General features: G+C 34.1%; 1 protein-coding gene across 7 annotated transcripts in view; it reads right to left on the bottom strand.

Moving 5' to 3' along the window:
* The window catches only part of LOC136830984 (SPARC-related modular calcium-binding protein 2-like), a 138,598-nt gene extending 131,134 nt beyond the window's left edge, over nt 1-7,464 (bottom strand). For 6 of the 7 annotated variants that reach the window (XM_067090930.1, XM_067090936.1, XM_067090942.1 and 3 more), the window contains exon 1: nt 6,989-7,416. In XM_067090930.1, the coding sequence (XP_066947031.1) occupies nt 6,989-7,072 (84 nt within the window). In that variant the 5' untranslated portion in view covers nt 7,073-7,416. Of the gene's footprint in view, nt 1-6,988 lie in introns of all 7 variants that reach the window. The other variant, XM_067090946.1, reaches the window with a different exon arrangement.
* Nucleotides 7,465-14,920: the final 7,456 nt, after the last annotated feature.

The raw sequence follows: 14,920 nt of genomic DNA, 5'->3' as shown, positions 1-14,920 counted from the left end.
TCCATTAACCTCTCTCTCTCTCCTCATTAGCCTAAGTCCATCAGCCTCTCACTAGCCCTCCCTATAAATAGTCCATTGATCATCCCCCAACTCTCTCTCTCTCTCTCTGTATATAGGTTATATAGATAGATAGATAGATAGATAGATAGATAGATATATATATATATATATATATATATATATATATATATATATATATATATATATATATATATATATACACTGTTCATTTTGTATCCCCACCCTAAGTGAAGGCTTTCAGTCCGTGACGGTGTCACAAAAGAATTTGTTTGCTTGTAGTTTTCGCTCTTTTTGCGACTACTTTTCAAGCGTTTACTAGCGTGCAATTTTCACAGTTTTTTTTAACTTACTACTAACCAAACTAACCAGTTTTTCCTCTACAGAAAAACAGTGGATGCTCGGCCAAGTTTCGTAATCAATTAGCCAAAAAGATAAGTAATCTCTCCAAAAGTCCCACGTACCAGGTATTTGAAAGCTTTTTTTCCAGCAAAATTATAACCATGATAATAAAACAAACGAAATGCATAGATAAGTTATTTATCTCGGTTTTACAGCGTGGTGCTTTTGGTCAAACAAGTGATAACACTATTACTTTAGCTACCTCAATCAATGAACCTTTCAGTTCCAAGCTGCACAATATGAGACAGAAATACGTTACCATTAGAAGGCAGAAGAAGAATGATAAAAAAGCAATAGTAAAGAGAGAGAGAGAGAGAGAGAGAGAGAGAGAGAGAGAGAGAGAGAGAGAGAGAATAATCCCAGAGTCGTGAGTCTGGTCAAAAGAAAAGTTCGACAAAAAGCGAACAAACTATTTTAAAATCGCCAGGAAAAGTAGGAAGTTTCTCGTCCAGCCGCCTTCCGACAGAAGGATTTTACAGGACTGATTCATAGATTTAATTGCTAGCTAGAGACATGGCGGCTAGGATGACTATTTATGTAAAAAAATGAAAAATTATTTTGGCTCATACAATTAACTGTACTAAACGATGACTAAAAGTTTAAAAGAATAAACAAATGGGAAGCAATGGGAAGAACTCGTAGTAATCAGCGACAAAATATCAGCAACGAACTCCAAAAATGCCTTTGCTTATTCTGCGCATAGTTAAAGCTCAAATTTGACGACGTAATTTGCATATAAAGCGCCAGTCGCTTGACTGAGTGACAGAGGAATGCCAGTGTAGAAAGAAGGGCGATAAAGAGAGAAGCTATAGTACACAACAAAATAAATAATGGGACAGCCCATTTGTTAACTCCTTGGCGAGTTTTGGTATGAATTCTATGAGATATTTATCAAACAAAATATCGAAACGGAACACAGTGTGAGGGGTCCTTTTGTAAACCTAAGTTAATTAAATTAATTTAGATCGATGGGAAACATATAGGCAAAAGTATGATTATATAATATGACTATATAATTCATTAATTATATATAAAAACATATATGACAGCCTCTAGATAACGGGGGAAACGTGAAATACAACCCAGACCATTCAGTGACTGTTTACACATTTTTATCGTTCAATCAAAACTGGCATGTAATTGATTACGAATACTATGAGTTCATTTGCAGAAAATCTTCCTTCCTCGGCATTTCATGTCTTTCACAGGCAATTAACCTTCCGATCCCAACAACCTTCACCATAAAAAATATCAATATTAGAATAAATATAGCGTTATCAAAACCGCAGATACCTTTGTTACTCCACACCCCAGGAAATGGATATTGAAATAAATACATTGTGAAACATAACATATTCGTCAGCGAAAACACTATTTGAATTAGGTATCCAGTGACATCCATTTTATTCCACGAAACCTTCATGGAACAAAAATATTGAGGAAGACCATTTTCGTATATTGCCCCCCACCCCCCTCGTCGATGAAAATATCTTTGTTAGCCTACTCCCAACAGCCTCACGCGAAAAATAAAAAGGTATTATTTGTTACCATCTTCGTTACACCGGAAACTATCCTCCTCATCCCCCCCCCCATCCCAAAAAAAAAGGATAATTGGAAAATATGCCGTGGGAAAGTTCCTTTTCGTAAATAAAAAAAATCCTGCTGTGAAGGAACACCACCCTCGTTACCACTAAAAAAAAAAAGAAGAAAAAAAAAAACATGAATACTGGGATGAAGACCAAAACGAAATCTCGTCAACCCTTAAAATAGTCATTAAACTCAAGACTAATGAAACAAAGAAAATCACCATCACCAAATCATAAATTTGATCGATGAAGAAACGAGTAGATGAATTCATAAATCACTGGATGAAAAGGACTGTTGTTAAATTCGGCACTTATTACTTACAGAACGGATACTGAACAGAAACCGTCATTAAAGGAAATTCTTGTTAAAAAACGCGCCCTCATCACCCTTAAAAAAGTCCATTCAAAATAAGACCCCATGACAAAACATTACCTCTTCGTTACCGTAAACCAAGAAAGCTAGCTTGCTGGTTGGTTTCCTATAAATACTGAATTTGCATTGAAATGGTTCTCTGTGTATTAAAACATCTAAGAAAAGACAATTGCCTCCCTTTCTTAGATGTTTTCATACACAGAGAACCATTTCTACGCAAATTCAGTATTCATAGGAAACCAACCAACAACTTAACTTACGTCCATTTTTATTCAGGCCCTCATCTTAATATCAAATGATCAATTTTTTCTTCTATGTTTTTACGAGCTTCGCGCGCTGTCAGTCCCCAGTATTTGGATCAAGAAATCGAATACATAAGAAAAATAGGGACAGATTTATGTTATCCTTCACATATACTAGATATTTGTTATAACAAAGCCCACAAAAAGTTTTATAGTGAAAGTAACATGGAGAAAGAAACCCCTAAGGACATTCTTAGCTTGGCTTATTTTAGTGGTTTAAAAAAAAAAAAAAAGAGCGAGAGAATTATTGAGTTGTACTTTTGTAACATTTTTTGGTGGTCAGTCACCTCCTTGTGTAATCTTTTAATTGTCCTGTCCTGCTTCTGAACGGCTGAGTCTAATTCTTTGTTTAAAAAAAAAAAAAAAAAAAAATCTCTTAAATATTTAACCCTGTTTTGGCAGTTCTACTAATTCTTCAATTGTGTTGGATTCCAGGTAAATATTTTTTCCTCTGTAATCCTCATCTGTCATTAATATGAGTTTTCTTTGTAAAATTATTTTTATATTTCCTCAGTGTACTAAGTAAAGGACTATAAGTCAAAGGCCTTGCAGCACTCCATTGTTTCTCTTTCCTTCGTGGATTTTGTTTTTTATTTATATATTCATCACGTTCCAGATTTTCGTGATTCAGTTAAACATACATATACACACACACACACATAGCCTATATATATATATATATATATATATATATATATATATATATATATATATATATATATATATATATATATATATATATATATATATATATATATATATATATATATATATATATATATATATATATATATATATATATATATATATATATATATATATATATATATATATGTATATTTAGAAAAATATATATATATATATATATTTGTATAGACGCTTTAGAAAAAGCAAACCTGATAAACCTGATCTTTCATTTTCTATAAGAGCAGGCTGACGGGACGATCATTTCAATACGCTTATCGTAATCATCCTTGAAAAGAAAACGAAACGCAAGGAACAAAAAGAGACAAGTGACAATGTGAATGCGCAGCGGTTCATAGTAGAGAAACTTTTTTTTTTTAACTACTCTTCCACATCATTGAAACCTCAACTCCTCTAAAGGAAAAACCCTCTTTTCTTGAAGAGACTAAGTTTGATTTCGATAACTATGCCCGCCTCGGTTTCTTCTCTACGTCAAGAAGAAGAAAGAAAGATTACTCTTAACCACAAATATTTACTTATGGACCATTTGCTTGAGAATTAATCTGGCCCAACGACAGCAATAGGACTAATCCTCAGACATTTAAAATGTTTGTCTGCGGCTTTGTTCTCGAGATAGATCCCGCTCTCTCTTTCTGCATCGTCTTCATTTTCATCCTCAATATTTCATTTTTGGAGATACTTATGCCCTAATCCCTTTTACGCCAGTCAAACAAGCTCTTTTTTATTCGTCAATCATAGCTTAGTTTTTATTAAATCAAGTGATAAGTTATTTTCAACAGATAACATATGCAGCTAATTCTTGAATATGTCAAAGACTGCATCGTTCTTGTAAGGGTAAAAAATTTCCCCCCTCAAGTCGACCTTCGCATAAGCGAAGGAGGAGGCAGTTAGGACTGCCGGGGATTGGAAAAATTCTTTAGATTCTTGGTCTGATTACTGACATCACACATCTCCCATTGACCGATGACAGGGATATTTCTGTGTTTTTGTGAGTCATGCGTGACACACAGATCCCTTGCAACCTTGACCACCGAGAATAATTCATCTGAAGCAACGCGATTTCAGTCTCTGCCGAGGACGAAAACAAGGTCGTGGACCTCAAGAAAACAAGTAAAAAATGCGAAGAAGTTTCTTTGGCGCAATCGAGTTTTCTGCACAGCTATAACCAAGGTCACCGAAAATAGATCTACCTTTCGGTGGGCTCGGTAAAATGCTGTAAGAGCTGCGGCCCATGAATCTTTGACCACGGCCTGGGGGTGGCCTGTCCTATATCGATGCCAGATGCACGATTATGGCTAACTTTAGCCTTAAATAAAATAAAAACTACTGAGGCAAGAGGGCTGTAATTTGGTATATTTCATGATTGGAGGGTGAATGATCAACATACCAATCTGCAACCCTCTAGGCTCAGTAGTTTTGAGATCTGAGGGCGGACGGACAGACAAAGCCGGCACAATAGTTTTCTTTTACAAAAAAAAAAAAAACTAAAACTCGATCGTTCCTCTTTGGACAGTAACTTGAGATCGCCTGAATAAATTTCACTTTCAAGATACGACCCGATAATATTATATAAAATGGCCCACGCAAAACACTCTTACGAACGTTGGATAATCAGTGTCACCAATCATTTTACGTCAAAGATTCAATGAACGCATCTGCTACAGTGCAACGATGCTCCATAGAAAGACTCAGTAAGCATTCCTAGCTGTCTTCAGCTATATGAAGCGGCCCTAACATAACAGTTCAGTGTACAGCTACGCATTAGTTTTGCAACACCAAGAATTTAAGGCTGACGAGGACAAATTGAATTTATAATACAAATTAATGACTCTCATAAAAATCCTTCTAGGAATGTTCTTAGAGAATCGTAAGGAAACTGAAAACGTGAACTTGTGTGTCTATATATGTATACATACATGTATAAATGTGTATATAGATGTATGTATGTACAGTATGTATGTATGAATACAAGTTGCATAGGCTATCTACATGAATATATAATGAGTAGATGTTCAGTATGATTGGGATACACAGACACACGCACACATATATACATACATACATACATACATACATACATACATATATATATATATATATATATATATATATATATATATATATATATATATATATGTTGAACAATTATTTACTTCCTTTGGGAATTAGAAGCCATCAGTGGAAATTGTATCCAAAAATGAAAGGAAACAGAAATATTAAGAGATCACAGCTATATATATATATATATATATATATATATATATATATATATATATATATATATATATATATATATATATATACATTTAGTCACATTTTACCAATTTACAATTATATAAGTTGTAATGACAGTTGTGATCTCTTAATATTTCTATTTCCTTTCGTTTTTGGATACAATTCCCACCGATGGCTTCTGCTTCTAATTCCCAAAGGAAATAAATGAACAATTGATTCATATATATATATATATATATATATATATATATATATATATATATATATATATATATATATGTGTGTGTGTGTGTGTGTGTCATTCTGGCATTATATATATATATATATATATATATATATATATATATATATATATATATATATATATATATATATATATATATATATATATATATATATATATATATATATATATATATATATATATATATATATATATATATATATATATATATATATATATATATATATATATATATAGGCTATGCATGTAATGGCCAGAATGACCTCTTTCACATTTTTTGGTGAATGCTTTTATTGCTAGAATCGCTGAATCGTAAGAAAGAAAATAGAAAATAGTAATAATTACGATGTGCATTTTCATTGGATTCAAATCTTGTTGTCATGGTTAAGTTAAAAAGATAAAGAGTGTAAAGAAATCAGGAAACTGAAAGGTCTTTTTATCTTATAAAAATGATATATATACTACATATATATGTATATATATATATATATATATATATATATATATATATATATATATATATATATATATATATATATATATATATATATATCGCCTCCAACGCCGTGTGACGCAGAGCCTCTGTGCTTCATCTTCCAAAAACGTCCACTCATATATATATATATATATATATATATATATATATATATATATATATAATAAATATATATGTATATATAAATATATATATATATAAATATATATATATATATATATATATATATATATATATATATATATATATATATATATATACAGTATATATTATATAATTCTTGTGCAACTTTCCATCTTATAAAAAGTACATTTTTCATCACTGACAGTACGAAAAGCAAAGCAAGACCATAAAGTACAAGATATTTCCTTAGCAATGTAAAAAGACGAGAAAAGATTAAGAAAAGCCTTATCATGAATCGCTTACATTTTTTTTTACGAAGAACCGAGCAATAAGTCTAAGCAATCTTTGTATGGAGCAAAAAAAAAAATAAAGAAGGAAAAGTCATAATAACCGAAAAATAAAAAAAAGAATGAGAAAATGCGAGTGGGAAAATGGAAGAGTCCCATATAAGGACAGCCATCAAAACGAGTGAAAATAAACAAAAGGAAAATGGTAAGAACTCACTTCTTCGTTCAGGCCCAGCCGAGCCACTGTCGATGTGATGAAGCAAATGACCATCACTATCATCACTTTTGATCCGGACATCATCGTCACCACACTTTTTACGACAATACTCCATATAAAATGATCGAAAACATCGGTTTCCGCTCGTTTTCACCCACAATTCACCTGAACGATTCGCCGATTCTCTTCATCACACTCTTACAATTATAATCTCGTTTTACTCATTTCTTTAGTCAACGCTAACGTAAACATAACGAAAAATAATAAATAAAAAAAAAAATGCCAATATTGTCGGTCAAGGTTAACCCGGCAGCAGCAACACGCTAAGCAAACCGAGAGAGGAAAAGAAATGGAAAAATCGGGTCACCAGACAGAGTTCAGGATGCGGGAGCTCGACCACCTTCCCCGATCGAGTCTTCAACGGCACTGAATCGGACCAAATCGGTCGCAGCCAAGGAGCAGTCAGTCGCAGACTCGCAGGCTCGTAGACTGTGAGTAATGTAGTGATGCATCATCGTGAGCCTACGCTAACTGATTGAGAAGTCAAAGAGTAAGATTCTCTCTCTCTCTCTCTCTCTCTCTCTCTCTCTCTCTCTCTCTCTCTCTCTCTCTATCTCGCGTGACCAATAACAATCAAATAGAACAAATAAAGAATGTGATGTTATCAACAGTTTTAGGTAAATCTTCAGTAAATAGATTTCCTTTCGTGAATTCTGAAAAGCGTTGGATACAAAGGCCGTCATCTTTAAACACAAGAATCGATGTATTCTGAAGATGCTGTCTAGGATGAATATTACGTACTCTCAATTGTCATTTTTCAAGTAATAAATAAGTTATCTTTTCATGAATAAAAGAAGTCACAACAACGAAGTGAAAATTGATGTCGTTCAAATGAGAGTAATATGTACGTAAATACGTAGCAGGATATTAAAAGATTATATACGACATTCCGCAAGAAATGACTGCAAACACTTCTCAGTTTGAAAACAAACTGAAGAGATGGACTTCCGAGATGTCAAGACCTCTATACCAGTACATATCGGATCACTGGAACATACATGAGACATTCCGCAGGAATGGTCGCAAACGTCCTTCGAGTGAGAAAACAAAAAGCAAGGAATGTATGAGAGTAAATTCGTGTCTTCAGTTACAGCCACTCAAGAAGAAGAAAGAAAGAAAGCGGAGAATGCTTCACATTAAGACCTCGGCGAGGGACACTCGTAAACACTCATTCCAAGCGCCTGAATAAAAAAATCGTAAAAACCCGAATCTCGATTTTTTCTGACAGCATCCAGAATTTGCTGTAAACAGATCAGCTAGCTAAACCAATTTCGCCACCGGAGTGCACTGCATTGCACTGCATGACCTTCTGCGACGGTAAACTGCAATGCATTGTTTCAGGATTTGAAAAAGAAGTCCACATAGAGCAGATAAAATGAGGGAATTATTATTATTATTATTACTATTATTATTATTATTATTATTATTATTATTATTATTATTATTATCATCATCTGGCGGCAGACCCTCTTTGAAACAGGTTTTATTGAATATTATTGCTGCTTCAGCTGCATTTATTTTGTAAAAGACTTTTTCTTCTACAAAATAAATGCAGCTGAAGCAGCAATAATATTCAATAAAACCAATTATTATTATTATTATTATTATTATTATTATTATTATTATTATTATTATTATTATTATTATTATGAGGCCGATGCGAATCTGTGGAAAAGGGAGAAAAGATGACCAAAATAAAAGAATGGCACTATACCGGAAAAAAGTATAGACCTAATCCTATAACAAATAAGCAAACATAAGCATGAGTAAATAGCAGTCTAAAAACTGGAAGCGAATGACTACGACCCTTCAAAGTGAATTAAAGCGTTTCCCGCACTCACGGCCATTTTTCCATCAGTGATATCGCCAGGAAAACTATCCCACCGTGAGGGGGAAAGAAGAAATCTGATAGTGGGTAGTGTTGCCTTACAGTGAAAGGGCTGGAACGGGCATGCCTGCCGCAGTCAAGAGAAGTGACCGCAAGAAGAAGCAGGTTTTGTGGTTCGGGAAATACATAGGGAAGTAGAGAATTCCACATCATTACGTGGTAGACAAGTGAGTAGCAAAGTCATTGGGGAATAGCCCATAACATCGGGACACCTCGACAGAATACACTAACGGAAGATCTACAGCTCTTCATTGGATGGGTGGGTAAAGCTCTCGGTAGCACGCTGTTGGCCCAGCGTTCGACTCTCCTACCGGCCAATGAAGAATTAGGGGAAGTTATTTCTGGTGATAGAAATTCATTTCTCGTCATAATGTGGTTCGGATTCCACAATAAGCTGTAGGTCCCGTTGCTAGGTAACCAGTTGGTTCTTAGCCAAGTAAAATAAATCTAATCCTTCGGACCACCCCTAGGAGAGCTATTAATCAGCTCAGTGGTCTGGTTAAACTAAGATATACTTAACTTTTTTGTGAAATGAATAAAACCCTACCTCTAAGGGTACAGGAAGATGACTAAGCAAGATACCTTAGATGGTGGCTTCAATCATAATCACCATTGCTGGGGAAAATGACATGACTTGGAGCAGGGATCTTCAAACTCTGGCCCGGAGGCCACATCTAGCCCGCCACATGATTCCACCCGGCCCGCAGCTAATATTCGAAAGTCATATAAATATAATGTAGCCCTCATACTAAAAAGTTTGGAGACCCCTGATTTAGAACAATAAAGTCCAGTATATAAAAACTATGTGCTGCAAACATACAGACACAGGAACACTACTTTAACTGTGGTAAAAGAAAAGGCCTGAAGTATGTGCCATTAATAAAATATCCTTTGAAGATACAGAAAAGTTCATATTATGCACTTTACCTCTCTTTTTATCAAGGGCATAAATGTGCATTTCACTCCTGAGAAAAAGAAATACAATAACATTCAAACAGCAGAAGTAGCAAGCATTGACAAGTATCTAAAATAATTAAAGTACATTGTGATGTTTGCACAGAGAATAACGATGCTGACATCTTATGAGTTCTTCTTAACAGTAGTCTTGATTTTGTTGGAGTTCAGCCTCATACCTCCAATACTACACCACTCAATGACCCTTTCATCTCGTAATAGAGGTGAACACTAGCTACAAAAGCTGTACCTCCTGCACACTATCCTGTCTTGTGTGCAACTCTATCTGCTGTATCATATCCCTAGGGAAGACCAAAAATTAAGAAGGTCCTAGAGTACATTACTGTGGAACTCCAGACCTGAAAACTGTGAACGAGATTAAGTACGTGGCCACAAACACATACGTTTACATATGGGAGATATAATATTAATAAGGTCAAAAACAGTATTAAGGTCACTGTATAAAGGCTGCAGTAGTGTTCACGTTCAAGGTTGTTTTATTATTATTATTATTACAAGTGAAGCTGCAAACCCAGTTGGAAAAACAGAACTCTACTAGCCTCGGACTCCAGTAGGGAAAGGGGCCCAGTGAAGAACAGGAAATTCAGTAATAGAGAATAAACTGAGAGAGAAATAACAAAAAAAAAAACGAAAAAGATGAAGAACAACAAATAAGATGAATAATAAAACACAATAACTGAGCACAATAACAAATAAACTATGAAGCAAGCCTCATGCCATCCTGATCAACTAAACAGCATTTGCACTCTGAGGTTCCGACGACTTAGCTTCATAATTAGGAAGTTCATTCCTAAATTTGGTCACAACAGGAATAAAACTTCTCGACCGTGCAGTAATTAACTTCCGAGAAAAGCAAAGGCTATTAGAATCAACTTCATACCTAGTGTTGCTTTGTGGATGTTATGGTCTGTGAGGTACAGAATAATGAAATAGCTTAGACAACATGCACACACAATGAGCTAATTGAATGACTGTGCCAGAGATTAACATCAAGATGCGAGACAGCTGCTGAAGAGCAAACAGGGGAAGAATAAAATGAATGAAAACAGTTTTGTTGGGGATAAACAAATCTCCGACATTTTTGAGAATCGGGAGAACATCATTGTTTCTTGCAAGCTTATCGGTTGTCACGAAGTACAATTCTAAAAACACGGTCTTTGTATAAAGGCTCAACGTTCGCCTTACCAGCCAACTATTATTATTGCTGTAACAGGCACTGACATGACCCTTTGGAACAGAAGCAGTATCATAAGGTTTCCAACATATGGTTTCTGCTCACCTGGTTATTTTTACAAAAGGAAAATCATATGTTCACTTCATTCATGGGGAGCGCTGACTCCATAAGGCCCCATTATATATAAAGTAAGTGATTGTAGGCCTAGGTTCCTTATGAATGAAGGGATTTGCTTCAAATTTTTACAACTTAATCTTCAACTAATAATGAAAATTTCCTACATGAGAAATTTAGAAATTCGACTTCTAAGTTAACTTTTTTTTTGCATCTGACAAAAAGATTTCAAAACTTTTCAAAAATATGCAAAAAAGCATTTTCGATCTAAAATAAATTTCCCGTGTACGAAATCAAGATATATAGTTATACTACACTCTGTAAAAGTTTGATCGAATTTGATTCAGTCTTCTTGGAGTTAGAAGCTTTTTATTTTTGAAAAAAATAAGTTTTGAGAAAATGGCAAAAGAAAAAAAATTTATGGTTATTTTGTAATAACTATGAAACTATGACAGTTAGAAGGCTGATTTTTGCACAACAACTATTTTGTCATATAAGATATATGTTCTGAAATTTTCAATATAATCAAATGAACAGAAATGTGCTCTCTCTTGATTTATATTTTACCTAAAATTTGTATATATACACACACATACATATTATTACTTATTTACATTCCTCCCTCACAGCCAGCTAGGAAATAATTCAAATTTCTGAATAAAATCACTTCTCATTTGAATGTTAGGCCAAACAACATGGCAGAAAAGGAGGGTTATCACTTGTTTTGAACCAAGAACGCATTCCTCTCTGTACCTGAATGGCAGCAAGCACAATGGAACCCCATTTGACCCCTCCTGATCACATGTCCAACAAATGACCCCACCAGACGCGTTACAGGTGAACACCAGGCTGTAAGGTAGATTGGAACTTAGCCTCTAAGTACTTTAACCATAAGACCTATTTTTCTCCACCCTCTTTGCTGGCTGTATGACTTTTTGCAGATCAAACGAGGCCTACATTCTGAAATGAGCAACCTGGAGGAGCGTGCCCTGGACTCTCACACCCAGGCAATCAGCGCAAAACCAGCAACATGTACAGATGGGTGCCTTTCCACCTCTCCCACTGGTGACGACTAATCACGTTGATTGGCCGAGCCCTTGCACGTTAAGCGCAAACAACTACAGGCACCAGGTACATCGACTGCAATTAGTCAATAAGCTGGCTTCTTTCTCTCCATGAAATTCTTTTCCATTTCTCCAAGTTCAATTTTCATTGTCCTAAACAAAGCTCCCTTGCTAAACCACCCTATGAACCAAGCAGCCCGTGAATCGCCCCATGACTTGCTTTGAGACAAATCTAATTCAATTCAGTGATCAATACTCAATTATTCCCTCCATAGTGTTAATTAAGGGCCAATTAACTTAAGTAACTCAAGTGATCAATTCCCCCATAGTGCATAGGTTCATGTGAGAAATTATTTGTGCTAGACTGCTAATCCTGGCTTTTCTTCCAGGAGTCATCCACGCTCTGCTCAAGTCGAGCCACCGCCTTGTGAATCAAATCCTTAAAGAATGCTGCCATCTCTGAAACAAAGAAAGTCTGGATAGCATTTCCCACCCCGCTGCACCCAAAGCCAAATATGGAAACTAATTCAAGCCTTATCACGCTTTCAAATTTGAGATGTGCCATTCACATCATTGTAATTTCCATGTTCTTTAATTTTGATCGCCTGCTGGACCCCCATTTCCAATTTCATTTGATTTCTTCTTGTGTAAATCAATTTATTATAACGTAACCCTTTATTCATTTCCCATGGCAACCTTCCATTCTTTTATCAAATTGGTAAAATAAGGTAAATTCTTAAATTTTCCCTTCATCTTGGTTACATCCTGGTGTTCACCTTTGGCCCCTCTGGCAGTAAAAATTCACAAAAAACCATCTTGCATTCTTCCAAAGAGACCGAGTACATAATACATATATATATATATATATATATATATATATATATATATATATATATATATATATATATATATATATATATATATATATAGACAGACAGACAGACAGACAGACAGACAGACAGACAGACAGACAGACAGACAGACAGACAGACAGACAGACAGACAGACAGACAGACAGAGATATATATATATATATATATATATATATATATATATATATATATATATATATATATACATATACAGATAGATAGATATATATATATATATATATATAGTATATATATAATTATACATATTACATATATTCATATATAGTATATATGTATATGTATATATGTATGTGTATATAAGTATATGTATGTATGTATGTATGTATGCATATATGAAGATAAAAAGGCCCATAAAACACTATTTAAACTTTGCAACCATGTATTTTGAGCACTTCCTGCTGTGCCCCCTGTTCACTGGTAAAATATGGACACATGATGAGTTACAAGACTATATAGCCTATACAAAGAATATGTAGGTGTGGCAGTATATATACTCTTGTAACACATCACCTCCCCATATTTTACCAGTGAACAGGGGCACAGAAAGAAGTGCTCAAAATATATGGTTGCAACATTCAAATAGTGTTTTATGGGCCTTTTTTATATTAATATTATACTGTTGTATTGCAGTAAAAGATATTCATAAATAATATATATATATATATATATATATATATATATATATATATATATATATATATATATATATATATATATATACATACTATATTATACATATATTTATCAGTGCAAAGTTTTTTCATAACAAAAATTCATTAATATATGCTATCAATATGTTTTCTACATACCTATAAAAATAGTATATGCTACCTATGAAAAATAGTAGGCTATGCGCTATCACTGCGAATTTTTTTCGTAATAAATAAATTATAAAAATAAATGCCCCAATGAGGTTAGGCCAGGACATGGTATTCTAGGAAAGGTTTGTTCTCATCGTTTCACACTCACCCTAAAGTTTTCCTCATAACCTATAAAATTATATGCTATCAATATAAATTTTCTACATAACCTATATAGGCTACCACTGTTGTACATGTTTTCCGTTCAGATATTGGAGAGGCAAATAAACAAGCAGGCCAACTGCGAGGATAAAGTAAACCAACAGTCAGACGACAACTTCACTGCAGTAAAATCAAGCTTTGTGGTCTTTTATAATCATATAATTTATTATGAAATATAGTAATCACTAATTAGAATGCCACTAATTAGAATATCACTAATACAGGAAAACAAATCCCTTACTTAGATATGGGCGTTCTGGTGTTGTTGCTATCGGCTCCCAGGCGAGACAATTCCCGTTTACTTCGTTCCTCTCTTGTAACACACTTACCAGATGCAATCAATATCATGCAATCATTCAAATTTCTCCCTCATAAGAGTGGTGCTTCTCTTGCTTATGGCAATGGAATTGCGTGAATGCACTACACGGTACGAAAATCCGAAAAGTTTATGCGTCACAAAGCACTAGGATATCACAGTATCACTTGAACTAAAACTACACAATAAATCGAGAATGTTTATTGGTAAACCCGACGCTCTGTTTGGAACTGTTACCTACTTATATAATTTCACATATTTCCGAAAATACGCAGTAAAAATATGGCAAGAAGCATAAAATATTATATATTTACTAGATGGCATAGTACATCTGTGATAACGAGTCCAAAATATCGAGATACATAGATATAAATTTACTTTTTTTATATTTTTAAATATTTTTCTAGAGAACGAACAAGCTCTTAT

The sequence above is a fragment of the Macrobrachium rosenbergii genome, chromosome 4, assembly GCF_040412425.1.
Source record: "Macrobrachium rosenbergii isolate ZJJX-2024 chromosome 4, ASM4041242v1, whole genome shotgun sequence".
Classification (NCBI taxonomy): Eukaryota; Metazoa; Arthropoda; class Malacostraca; order Decapoda; family Palaemonidae; genus Macrobrachium; species Macrobrachium rosenbergii.
Note: the sequence above shows the minus strand (reverse complement) of the source record. Positions and strands in the feature narration are given on the sequence as shown.